At 50.3% G+C, this 11639-nt stretch overlaps 2 protein-coding genes across 2 annotated transcripts; both read left to right on the top strand.

Moving 5' to 3' along the window:
* The first annotated feature begins 436 nt into the window (after positions 1-436).
* LOC120964796 (uncharacterized) lies at positions 437-1801 on the top strand. Its single transcript, XM_040389756.2, has 4 exons — positions 437-469; positions 576-722; positions 1121-1366; positions 1412-1801. The coding sequence occupies exons 1-4, from the start codon at positions 437-439 to the stop codon at positions 1799-1801; spliced, it is 816 nt and encodes a 271-aa protein (XP_040245690.2).
* A 5492-nt stretch (positions 1802-7293) lies between these two features.
* LOC109774974 (G-type lectin S-receptor-like serine/threonine-protein kinase At5g35370) lies at positions 7294-10827 on the top strand. The gene has a single exon (XM_020333734.3). The coding sequence runs from the start codon at positions 7880-7882 to the stop codon at positions 10613-10615; it is 2736 nt and encodes a 911-aa protein (XP_020189323.1). The 5' UTR covers positions 7294-7879; the 3' UTR covers positions 10616-10827.
* The last annotated feature ends 812 nt before the right edge of the window (positions 10828-11639 follow it).

Raw genomic sequence — 11639 nt, 5'->3', positions numbered from 1 at the left:
TTGACGAGTTCCCTCTACCGGTCGTCTTCACAAGAGTTAATTGCACAGAAGTACCACAATTCGGGCATCACATGCAGATTGGTACCACGATTGCTAATCTTTGCATGTCAGTACCATGATTGCTTCAGGTTTTTTCAAATAAGGCTAAAACGCGTATTTATACGTATTGACGCTCGATCCGACAGCTCGGGCCCACCCGTCAGGTGCCATGCTGGCCAATCGGCGCGTGCCCGCGCGCTGACTAGGACGAGCCGGTTCGAACCCGGTCCGGTCGCACCAGCTCGCCCCCGCCGCACCATTCCCCTCCCCTCCTCCTCTCCTCACTCGTTTCCTCCGTCGCCGCCGCCTGCGTCCCGACTGCCGGCCGCCGCACCGCCCCGCCGACGCCATGGTTTTGGAGGACGAAAGCAGCGACGACTAGTCTAGCCTCCCGTACATGCATTCTTCCTCCACAGACGGTCTCAACGAGGTCAGTACAGTGAGTTTAGGGTTAGGGTTACAGATTTGGGATTTCTTGATTTGGTTGATTTTGGTAGGTTTTGATTTGCCCATTGTCTTTGTGTGAGCTTCTGCAGGTCCCTTTCAGCCTTGAAGATCCAGATTACAAGGGGCTTGAGCTGGATGTGATGTCTCCATGTGAGAAGCACGGCATGGCATCTGAGAGGCTTGTTGCGTTTGAAGGAACAGACACAGGCAGGCGGTTTTTAGCATGTGCACAGCCGGTATGGATTGTAGGCATAGTGATTTTTTTCTTACTTTGTCAGTGCCATATTGAACTCTGTTTGCTGGAGTACTCTCCTTGCTGTCAACATTTTGGTTCATAGTGGCATTAGAGTAGCTTATTTAGGTCAAGCATGAGTATATTTTGCTGGAGTACAATGGCATAGTAATTTTGGTTAATAGTGGTACTAGAGTAGCTTAAAAATGATAACTAACCTAGGCATAGTGATTTTTTTTTCTGTTTGCTGGAGTACTCTGTTTGCTGGAGCCATATTGAACTCTGTTTGCTGGAGTACTCTCCTTGCTGTCAACATTTTGGTTCATAGTGGCATTAGAGTAGCTTATTTAGGTCAAGCATGAGCCATATTGAACTGTGTTGGTGTTGTTGTTGTTTTTGCAGGCAGGTAGCAATTGTGGCTTTGTTGAATGGGTTGATCACCAGTGGCCCCCAACAATGCAAACAATGCAGAATGCATTGTTGAATCTATGGGCAATGGTTGAAGATGCCAAAACTGCTAGGGTGAATGACAATCTTGAAAGTTCTTTCACTATCCACCATCTGACAGAAGAGAAGAACAAGCTGGATGCCAACTATGACAAGCTAGTCCAAGATGTGCATGAGCTGATGAACTTCCAGGAAGATAAGGTGGTGGATTTCAGACATCTGTAGTCTGCCATTACATATTAGCAGGAGGTAAGAAAAGAACTGATTGATGATGTGAAGGCACAGATGGCAAGTGAGATGGCAAAGAAAGATGAAGAGACCCAGAAACTTACTCTCAAGTATGAGCTGCTGCTCAACCTGACAAGAGCTCAAGCAACAGTCATTCAGAACTTGAAGCTGAACAAAATGAAAGAGAAGCAAGTGCTTACTGAAGCTAGTATGAATTTGGAGCTGAAGAATGCAGAGCTAACAAAGTGTCAAGAGAAGCTCACCCAAGAGAAGCTAGAGTTGAAGCTTCAGGTTGCTGATCTGCTTAAGGGAAATGAAAAGCATATTGAAGAGAAGTGGCAGTTAGAGTTTCAGAATGAAAAGTTGAAGGAGAAGTTCAGGGGGATTCAGGCCATCTTGGAGAAGTGAAGAAGATGAAAGTGAGATTAGTGCCATTGCTGACCTTTTGAGAATGATGGTTGTGTAATGACCTAGCATCTAGGAACTAAGGTTGTGTACTGTATGCTTGTACTAATGGTGAACTATGGTTGTGTATGTATGTAGTAGTTATGCTATTCATCCTTCTGTGAGAAAAGGATGAACTATGCATTTGAAGTTGAACTCCTCTATGTATTGTGAACAATGGTTATGTATGGCTATAATGAGTTGAACTCCAGAAACTAATGTGATCAGTTTCTTATTATGTATGGATATGCTGATTATGTAGAAGGATATGTTGATGATGATACATTATGACAATGTTGCAGCAAACCACTCATGTCATACAAAATAAAAGAGAACAAGACTGACTAAATCTCATTGCATCAGAAGATAACTTCACTGATCCATTACAACTTGGCTTAAACTAGAGCAACTAAACCAGACAGTACATTGCATTTAGATTGGCTGCAACTAAACCAACTAACTAACTTAATATCTTGCCTGCAAGTAACCCAAGCACAAATATAGTGAAAAGAAACAACACATTGTGAAATTTGGCCCTAATCCCTACAATCTCTGCATTCTTCTCTCTGAGTTGAGTTTGCAGAGACAGAAACATGGCCTCCCTTGTGCCATCATCTTCACTTGGAGTCAGCATTGGAAATTGATCTTCCTCTCTAGCAACAGTTGCACCTTTAAGCCTCCATACTTCATCACGTAGATCCCCAATGAGCTCACTCCAGAATGTGGGCAATGGATCATCATGCCATTGCACAAATCCACAGCCACCGTGCTATTAAGATGCAGAAACAAATTTCCAAAAATATATCATTTCACATACTATTGCACAGAAGAAAAAGGAAGGAAATTAGGCAAAAAAACAACACTCACCATAGCATCCACGCAGCTATAGTACCTCCTACCAGGGTTCTGCCTGCTCCAGGAGATCCATCTTGGCGCCTTCCTCGGAGGTGAGTAGTGGCACATCACTGGAGGCTCGTATGCCATTGGGAGCTCGCGGTAGCGCACCGACGAGCGTGCCTCCTCCCCCCTCCTTCCTGCAGCTCGACGAAATCCGGGAGCGGACCCGGCACTGGACGACCACGACATCTCTCTCTCCACCGCCGGCCCCAGTCAGCGCCTCCACGCTGAGATTTCTCCTTCTTCTCCTTTGCTGCGCTCCAAATGAACACTGCGTGGACGAACCCTAGTTTCGTTCCCAAATCTGAGATCTTGTGCTGTCACTTTAATAATAGGAGAGGTACCTGTCCCACATGTCAGAATCCCCAAATGTGGTACTGCATGTTATGTGATGCCCCAATATTGGTACTGACATGCAACAAATAGCAGCAGTATTGGTACTGATTTGAAACAAGTAACTGAAAATGTGTTACTGCTTTGCAAATACTGGTACTCCACCTGAAGTTCAACATTACAATAACCACCTCAAGTTCCACATTAAGATAACCACCTCAAGTTCAACATTACAATAACCACCTCAAGTTCCACATTCAGATAACCACCTCAAGTGGCAACAACACATCAACATGAGCATCAAGTTCAACCAAAATAACACCACATTATTTCAAATTACTTGGCTCCTCTTCCTCTGCTAGCAGTGAAGTAGGACATCCATCCAGTGTGTGTACCATCAGTAGGAATGTCAGCATATTGCCTGGGGGCACTGAATGGCCTTGGAGCACCTCTTCCAGCTCCTCTTCCTCTGCCAGCTCCTCTTCCAGATGGTGGTGGTGTAGTAGAAGTAGCAGCTCCTCTTCCTCTTCCTCTTCCAGATGATGGTGGTGTAGTAGAAGTAGCAGCTCCTCTTCCTCTGGCAGCTGCTCTTCCTGTGGCAGCTCCTCTGGCAGCAGCTCTTGGCTGTCTTGCTGTTGTTGTAGTAGAAGGACCAGCAGCTCTTGGCTGTGAGTTACTTGGACTAGCCTTACAAAGAAAAGGAAAACAGTTAATAATGCTAGAAAGAAATGTACAAGAAATAAAGGAAAGATTTGTATATTTCAAGGTGAAAAATTATTACCACATGCTTATTCTTCCTCAAAGCTAGCTCAGGCTTCAACTGTTTAAGACAGTTTGTGTACCTATGCCCTTGGAGACCACAATTGCCACATGTTATGGTCCCCATTCTTGAAGTGTCTTTTGGCTTTGGTACTTCAAATTTGCCCTTGATCCTCTTTTCTTTCTTTCTTCCTCTCTTGATTTTGAATGCAGGTGGTTCTATGTCTGGAAGGGGTCCTTATCCAATCATGCTCACCAGGCACAGGAAAGATCATTGGTTCATAAGCTGCAGCATAAAAATCTTTCTTGAAGAATTTGCTGACATAATCCTCTGGTTTCCTTTTAGCCTTGTTTATTGCAGAGATGGCATGGTTGCAAGGTATGCCACTAAGGTCCCACTTCCTGCATCCACAAGTCTCAAGTTCCAGGTTGACAGCATGTGTTTGCTGCCCACTTGTAACTTGCCATAAGTTGACCCCTACCTGTATTGGCTTGCAATATCTGGCCCTCTCCTTCTCAACCTCTAGCTTCTCACTGTAATAAGGTGTTATATCCCATCTTGCTGCCTTTACACTCTCTCTGTTCCTATGCCACCTCACCATTTGCTTATCTTTTATCCCATCACACATTGTCCTTATAGGTTTTCTCCTAACATCTAGAATGTACTTGTTGAACACCTCAGACAAGTTGTTCACTACCAAGTCAGTCTTGCAGTTTGTGTCAAATGCATGCATTGCCCATGTTTTTTTTGGTATTGCAGTAAGCCACTCCCAAGCTTCCTCACTTTCAGATCTAAGATCATTCATTGCAATATTAAATTTGTGTTCATTGTAGGCATAGCTAGCATTATCCATGCACTTCTTAAGATCTTCACCCCTAAACCCAGCATTTTGGAAATTTGCATATAAATGCCTAAGGCAGAATCTTTGGTTGCAATTTGGAAAGACAGCATTCACTGCATTCAATAACCCCTGATACAAACAATTTAACAAGTCTAAGCTACAAGGTAAATAAATATGCACCAATGAAACCCTTAGCTACTGTTAACACTTGTGCAAAACAAAATGAAATGTGCAAACACATACCTTTTGTCTATCTGACATTATAGTACAAGGTCCAAACTTGCCCACTTCTCCACCTAGGCAAATTTTCAGTTGGTGTAGAAACCAACACCAACTAGGTGTGTCCTCTTGTCCAACTATGCCAAATGCCAGTGGATATATGTTGTTGTTGCCATCTCTACCAGTGGCAGCAAGGAGTTGAGCTCCTGTAGTGAGCTTAATGAAGCATCCATCAACACCTGCATAATCAACATTTCCAAACATTAAATACATTCAAGTGATATACAATATGGAGTACTCTACAATATGTAAATGGTGCACAAGGTTCAGGAACTAACCAATGAATGGCCTACACCCATTGAGAAACCCCTCCCTTGCTCCATTCAGGCAAAAGAACATGGCATGGAATCTTGGGCCTGGGTGGGGTATTTTTGCATTTGGTACTGGAGTAACAGTAGTGACTATTACTCTACTCCCAGGGTTTGTATCCATGACAGTCTGAGCATAGTCTTTAAGCCTAGGATATTGCTTCTTGTGATCTCCTAAGACAGCTTCAATAGCTATGTTCTTTGCCCTATATGCCATGCACTTGGGCACATCTACACCATATTTTTCCATGCATGCATCAATTATTGTCTGAATACCAGTAGTTATATCAGATCTGAAGAGATGCTCATATTTCTGTGCTAGCCACTTAGCACTAACCCTGGTGGTCTCAGTGGTACTAGGGCAAGTGTGCTCTAGTCTCATCTTCTTAATTACAAAGGTTTTCTCCCCTTTTATAACTGCTGCCACCATAAAGAACTGGCATTGTTTATCTGGACACTGAACAATTATCCTCTGATCTGAATTCCTGTGATACTTAAAATTCCTGGCTTGAGTGATGTGCAAATTCAACAAAGCATCTCTGAATTGATGCTGATCCCTAAAACACAACTTCATACACAGTTGCTCGTGTGGTTACTCCATTTTCTCATTGTACCACTTCCTAGCAGGCCTTTTCTTTGCCCTACTCTTCCTTTTCTTTGGTAGGACAAAAGGGGCTGGCTCAAAACCATCATCATCACTCTCCCTCAACAACCCCTTCTCTTCTTCATCTGATGAGGATGGTCTGAAATCAGGTTCAACCTCTGGTAGCTTACTAGAATGTGACCTAGTTGTTGGTCCTCTTCTAACTGGTAGCTTATGCTTCTTCTTCACAGGTTCAACTATAGTTTCTTCTTCTTCTTCAAAAGTCCTATCTTCCTCTACCTCAAATGGTTCCTCAACTTCAGTGTCACCCTCATAATGCAGCATTTCTTCCTCTTCTGATTGCTCATCATCTGATTCTTCCTCTTGTACTTCTAGCTCTCTCTGTCTCTTTCCCTCTTCCACCTCTACATCTTCATCATCACCCATGTAATGATGGTCATTTCCAATTTGAGCATCCTCATCAGAGGCATTAGCATCACTGTCCTCATATGCCTCAAATCCTTGATATCCCTCTTCTTCTTCTTCCAAAACTGCTTTCAACTTGGCTGTTGCATTCTTGCTTTCTTGTGTGCAAACACCAGCAGGATGAGGTGTGCTAGAGTTGCTACATTGACTCTCAAAAACTACTCCTTGCTGATCAACAGCTAAGATAGGAGGCTCACTCAGATCGAAAACAACAGGCTCTTGGTACACCACAGTGGACAACTCTGGCATTTGACATTGCTGCAACTCAAAATCAGTAACAGGGGTGGACAAGCCCTGACTAGCAAATCAAGCACCAATTTGTCCTGGATCTTCCTCTTTATCTTCTGTAATTCTGCATGACTGTCTACCAAATCCAGCCCTTTCTCTCCTAAAGATGGATTTTCAATGTGAAACAAACAATCATATGCATTAAATCCTCAACTGTACAGTACAGAACAATTTAAAGTAACCTGTAAGTCTAATATTTACTATTAACTCTACTATTACAGATGCTATTTCAGCACAGAACAATGCTACTAAAGTAACCTGTAAGTCTAATATTTACAATACAGAACAATGTACTTTACTATTTCAGCACAATAGCAAAATCAAGGAAAAAGACAAGGTCATAATCCCAAATTGTTACTGTAATTGAACTAATTTGAGAGTGCAATACACTGAGTTACTAGTTACTGTAATTGTCCTATACTAGTCACTACAATTGGACAAACCCTAATCCCCAACTGGATAAACAAGAAGATGAACAAACCCTAAAAATCCCCAATTGGATAAACCAGAGCAGGAGAAGGACAAGGGTACTTACAGCACGCCGCCAAGTCCATGCGTCAACTCATGGCTGCTGCTAGGGTTCACCACCCACTGCTGCGCCAACCGCAACCGTTGCTCCATGCTGAGTAACATCGACTCCTCCTCGTCGTCGGTCGAGTACGCGGAGCTGGAGTCGTCGCCGCCATCGCCGTCGACGCCAGCCGTTCCGCTAGGAGGCCAGAACGGCATCTCACCGCCGCCGTGGACGCCCTCGCCGCCGCCTGCCGGAGTCGCCGACGCCATAGACTAGGGTTCGAGCGAGTGAGGAGAGGAGGTGCGGCGGGGGCGAGCTGGTGCGACCGGACCGGGTTCGAACCGGCTCGTCCTAGTCAGCGCGCGGGCACGCGCCGATTGGCCAGCGTGGCACCTGACGGGTGGGCCCGAGCTGTCGGATCGAGCGTCAATACGTATAAATACGCGTTTTAGCCTTATTTGAAAAAACCTGAAGCAATCATGGTATTGACATGCAAAGATTAGCAATCGTGGTACCAATCTGCATGTGATGCTTGAACTGTGGTACTTCTGTGCATTAACTCTCTTCTCAATCTAGCAGCAAACAAAACAAAACGCCGCGCCGCAACCGAACCCGGATTCCCGCGCCGCACCGAAAACAGACGCCGGCCGGCTTCACTTCTTCCTGCCCACACCGCCTCCCGCTCCACCCAGGTCAACGCCCCCGATCGCGTGCTCGCTCCCCCTCCTCCCGTGCCGCGCGTCCCCACCCGCCATGGCCGCGGATGCCGCCGCTCCCTCCCGCACTCTCCCCGCGTGCCTGCTCCTCCTCCTCCCCCTCCTCCTCTCACCGCGCGCGGCGGACGCGGGCCCCCTAGCGGCGGGGCTCGTGTACCCAGACTTCACCGCCTCTAACTACGAGTACATCGACACGCGCGGCGCGTTCCTCGAGTCCAACAACGGCGCGTTCAGGGCGGCCGTGCACAACCCGGGCAAGCAGCTGGCCAGCTTCTACCTCGCCGTGCTGCACGCGCCGACCGGCACGCCGGTCTGGTCCGCCAACCGCGACGCGCCGACGGGGTCGTCCGGCCGCGTCCAGCTCTCCGCGCGCGGGCTCTCCGTGACGGACGCGGATGGCGCGACGGTGCTCTGGTCGACGACGCCGCGGGCGCCCATCGCGGCGCTCTGCCTGCGGGACGACGGGAACCTGCAGCTGCTGGACGCGCGGAACGCGACGCTGTGGCAGTCGTTCGACGACGCCACCGACGCGCTGCTCCCGGGGCAGCAGCTGCGCCCCGGCGCGTACCTGACGTCGGGGAGGAGCCCCAGTGATTTTGCCCGGGGGGACTACCGGCTCGCCGTGTCCGCGTCGGACGTGGTGTTGACGTGGCAGGGGTCCACGTACTGGCGGCTGTCGAACGACCTCCGCTCCTTCAAGGACCGCAACGCCGCCGCGGCGTCGATGTCGTTCAACTCGTCGGGGCTGTTCGTGGTCGCCGCCGACGGCGGGCTGGTGTTCCGGGTGGACCTCGCGCCGGCTGATTTCCGCGTGCTTAAGCTGGGGCACGACGGGCGGCTGCGCGTCACGAGCTACGCGCTGGTGAACTCCTCCGCGCCCCTCGGCGGCGACTTCGTGGCGCCGGCAACCGACTGCGAGCTCCCGCTGCAGTGTCCGTCCCTCGGGCTCTGCGCTGCGGCGGGCAACAGCTCGACCTGCACGTGCCCTCCGCTCTTCGCCGCCTCCGTGAAGGTGTCCGGTGGGTGCACGCCGGGGGACGGCTCCGCGGTCGCGTCGCCGGACTCGTGCCGGACCAACAGCAGCGCATCTTCCGTTTCTTACCTCGCCCTCAAGCCGAAGATCGCCTACTCCGCCACCAGGTACGACGCCCCAACGACGACAGGCGTCAACCGCACCGCGTGCCGCGCCCTCTGCACCGCGAACTGCACATGCCTCGGCTACTTCCACGACAACTCCTCCACGACTTGCTACTTGATCGGAGGAAGGCAGCTCGGTTCGCTCCATTGGAGCACTCGTGCTGCACCGGCGTTGGGATACATTAAGACCATCAATTCGGCGACCAGAGCTGGAAATAACAAAGGCGGCTCTTCGTTGGCGAGCCGCTCTTTGCCGATCATACTGCCATGTGTTGCAGCGTTTCTTCTCATCATCGTCGTCGCATGGTACTCGTTGTGGTGGAGGAGGAAGAGGAAGAGTGGGAAGAAAAGCAAGGGCAAGAACTCCGCGTCGAAGAATGTGAATTTGGGCCTCCAAAATCCGCGGTCGAGGGGCACGAGCTACGACGAGGATCCCGACGACGACGACATCGTCATACCGGGCATGCCGGCGCGGTTTAGCTACGAGGAGATCGGGTCGATGACCGCAGGCTTCGAAACAAAGGTGGGCTCCGGCGGGTTCGGCTCCGTGTACAAAGGGGAGCTTCCAGCCGGCGAGGGGCTCGTCGCGGTGAAGAGACTGGAGGCCGTTGGCATTCAGGCCAAGCGGGAGTTCTGCACGGAGATCGCCGTCATCGGCAACATCCGGCACGTCAACCTCGTCCGCCTCCGCGGGTTCTGCGCGGAGGGCTCGCGCCGGCTGCTCGTGTACGAGTACATGAACCGCAGTTCGCTTGACCGATCGCTGTTCGGCGCCATGGGAGCGCCGGTGCTGGAGTGGGGGGAGCGCATGGAGGTGGCGCTCGGTGCGGCGCGCGGGCTCGCGTACTTGCACACCGGGTGCGACCAGAAGATCGTGCACTGCGACGTCAAGCCGGAGAACATCTTGCTGGCGGACGGCGGGCAGGTGAAGGTCTTGGACTTTGGCCTCGCGAAGCTGATGTCGCCGGAGCACTCGGCGATCTTCACCACCATGCGCGGCACACGCGGATACCTCGCGCCAGAGTGGCTCAGCAACGCGCCGATCTCGGACCGCGCAGACGTGTACAGCTTCGGCATGGTGCTGCTCGAGCTGGTGCACGGGAGGAAGAACCGGGGCGAGCAGGAGCAGGCCAACAACACCGGCGCCGCGGTCGGCGACCGCTCGGCCTTTCCGTCCCCGTCCGGCCATAGCAGCACGATGACGTCGTCGACGATGAGCGGCGGCACCAGCGGTGGCGACGACGATTACTTCCCGATGGTGGCGCTGGAGCTCCACGAGCAAGGGAGATACCTGGACCTCGTCGACCGGCGGTTGGAGGGGCGGGTGAGCGATGCCGAAGTCGCGCGCGCCGTGCGCCTCGCGCTGTGCTGCCTGCACGAGGACCCCGCGCAGCGGCCCAGCATGGCCGCGGTGGTGAGGATGCTGGAAGGCAGCGTGCCGCCGCCGGAGCCCCGGGGCGACGCGCTCGGCTTCCTGCGGCTCTACGGGAGGGGCTACGGCATGCCGGCCCCGGTCACGGGCATGGCTGCCACGTCGGGGTCAGCTGGCGGCGCGGCAACCCATGGATGGTCCACGTCGGCTACCGCCGGCTCGCAGCTGGACGTGTCATTGCAGGACACGTCGGCGCCAAGATAGCACCGTGACACGGCACGTCTCAGCTCCTATGGCGTGGCATCGACGCGAAGCTGCGTCATGGCGGCAACTTGTATCATTGCCATGTATTCCTTGGTCAAGGCGAGGATAACCAGCTATAATTAGGCAAGGGACACGGCAGGTAGTAGGTGGGTGTACTAGAAAATAGTAGAGTGGTCATCAACAGATGATAAACAAGTTGCATTTGGTTCGAATCAGGGTCAGCTGTGCAGTTCAAGTACTACTTGTATTGTCACACTAGTTACAAACAGACGGAAACAACAAAGCCAGTAACGTGAAGAGACAGAATTTTCAAAGCCAGTATAACAAGTTAACAACGGATAAAGGATCGGTTAAGAAACATGGCGAGGTAGGTCAGGGTCCATTGGTCTCTCACCACATTTTTGACGCTTTTGCATTCTCTAGGTTTGGCAGATGCACTCGCGAGCTAACGCTGGCTGTGACTTAATTAATTTGATTAGCAGCCCCACCAGGCAGTTTGTTTAAACATCTCGCACTAAACGCAATAATGTAGCACTAGCACTTCGAGTCAACGAGGATGTCCTGAATATCGCGTCGTCTACGTGTAAGTGTAAGTTGTCAACGAGGTTGTCCTGAATATTACGAGGAGCAAAGCTGGCTGCGAGACTCAAATCTCAGTACGTGCAAGTTGTAATGCGCTTTCTTTTGAAACCATAGTCAAAACTTTACTCATTGGAAATAACAGTCACGTCGTTTATGAGAAGGGGTATAATTTCATTCGAAGGCTCCTCAAACCAATCGTCTAAAAAGAAAATCTAGCCAACCAAGCCAGCTCATGGGCAATCTTATTCGCCTCTCTATTACATGCTCGAACCTAGCAATAGGAAAAATCATAAGCCAAATAAAAACAGTTGTAAAAAACAATTGTCAAGAACTGCCGACCGCGCTCCCGTAGACCGTCCTCCCTCCTTCATGGTGTAGATGATGCCTCACGCGTTGTTGCCGGAACTTTGTTAAAGAATGCATAAAGAGTTGCTCATAATAA

Source organism: Aegilops tauschii, chromosome 5, assembly GCF_002575655.3.
Source record: "Aegilops tauschii subsp. strangulata cultivar AL8/78 chromosome 5, Aet v6.0, whole genome shotgun sequence".
Taxonomy (NCBI): Eukaryota; Viridiplantae; Streptophyta; class Magnoliopsida; order Poales; family Poaceae; genus Aegilops; species Aegilops tauschii.
Note: the sequence above shows the minus strand (reverse complement) of the source record. Positions and strands in the feature narration are given on the sequence as shown.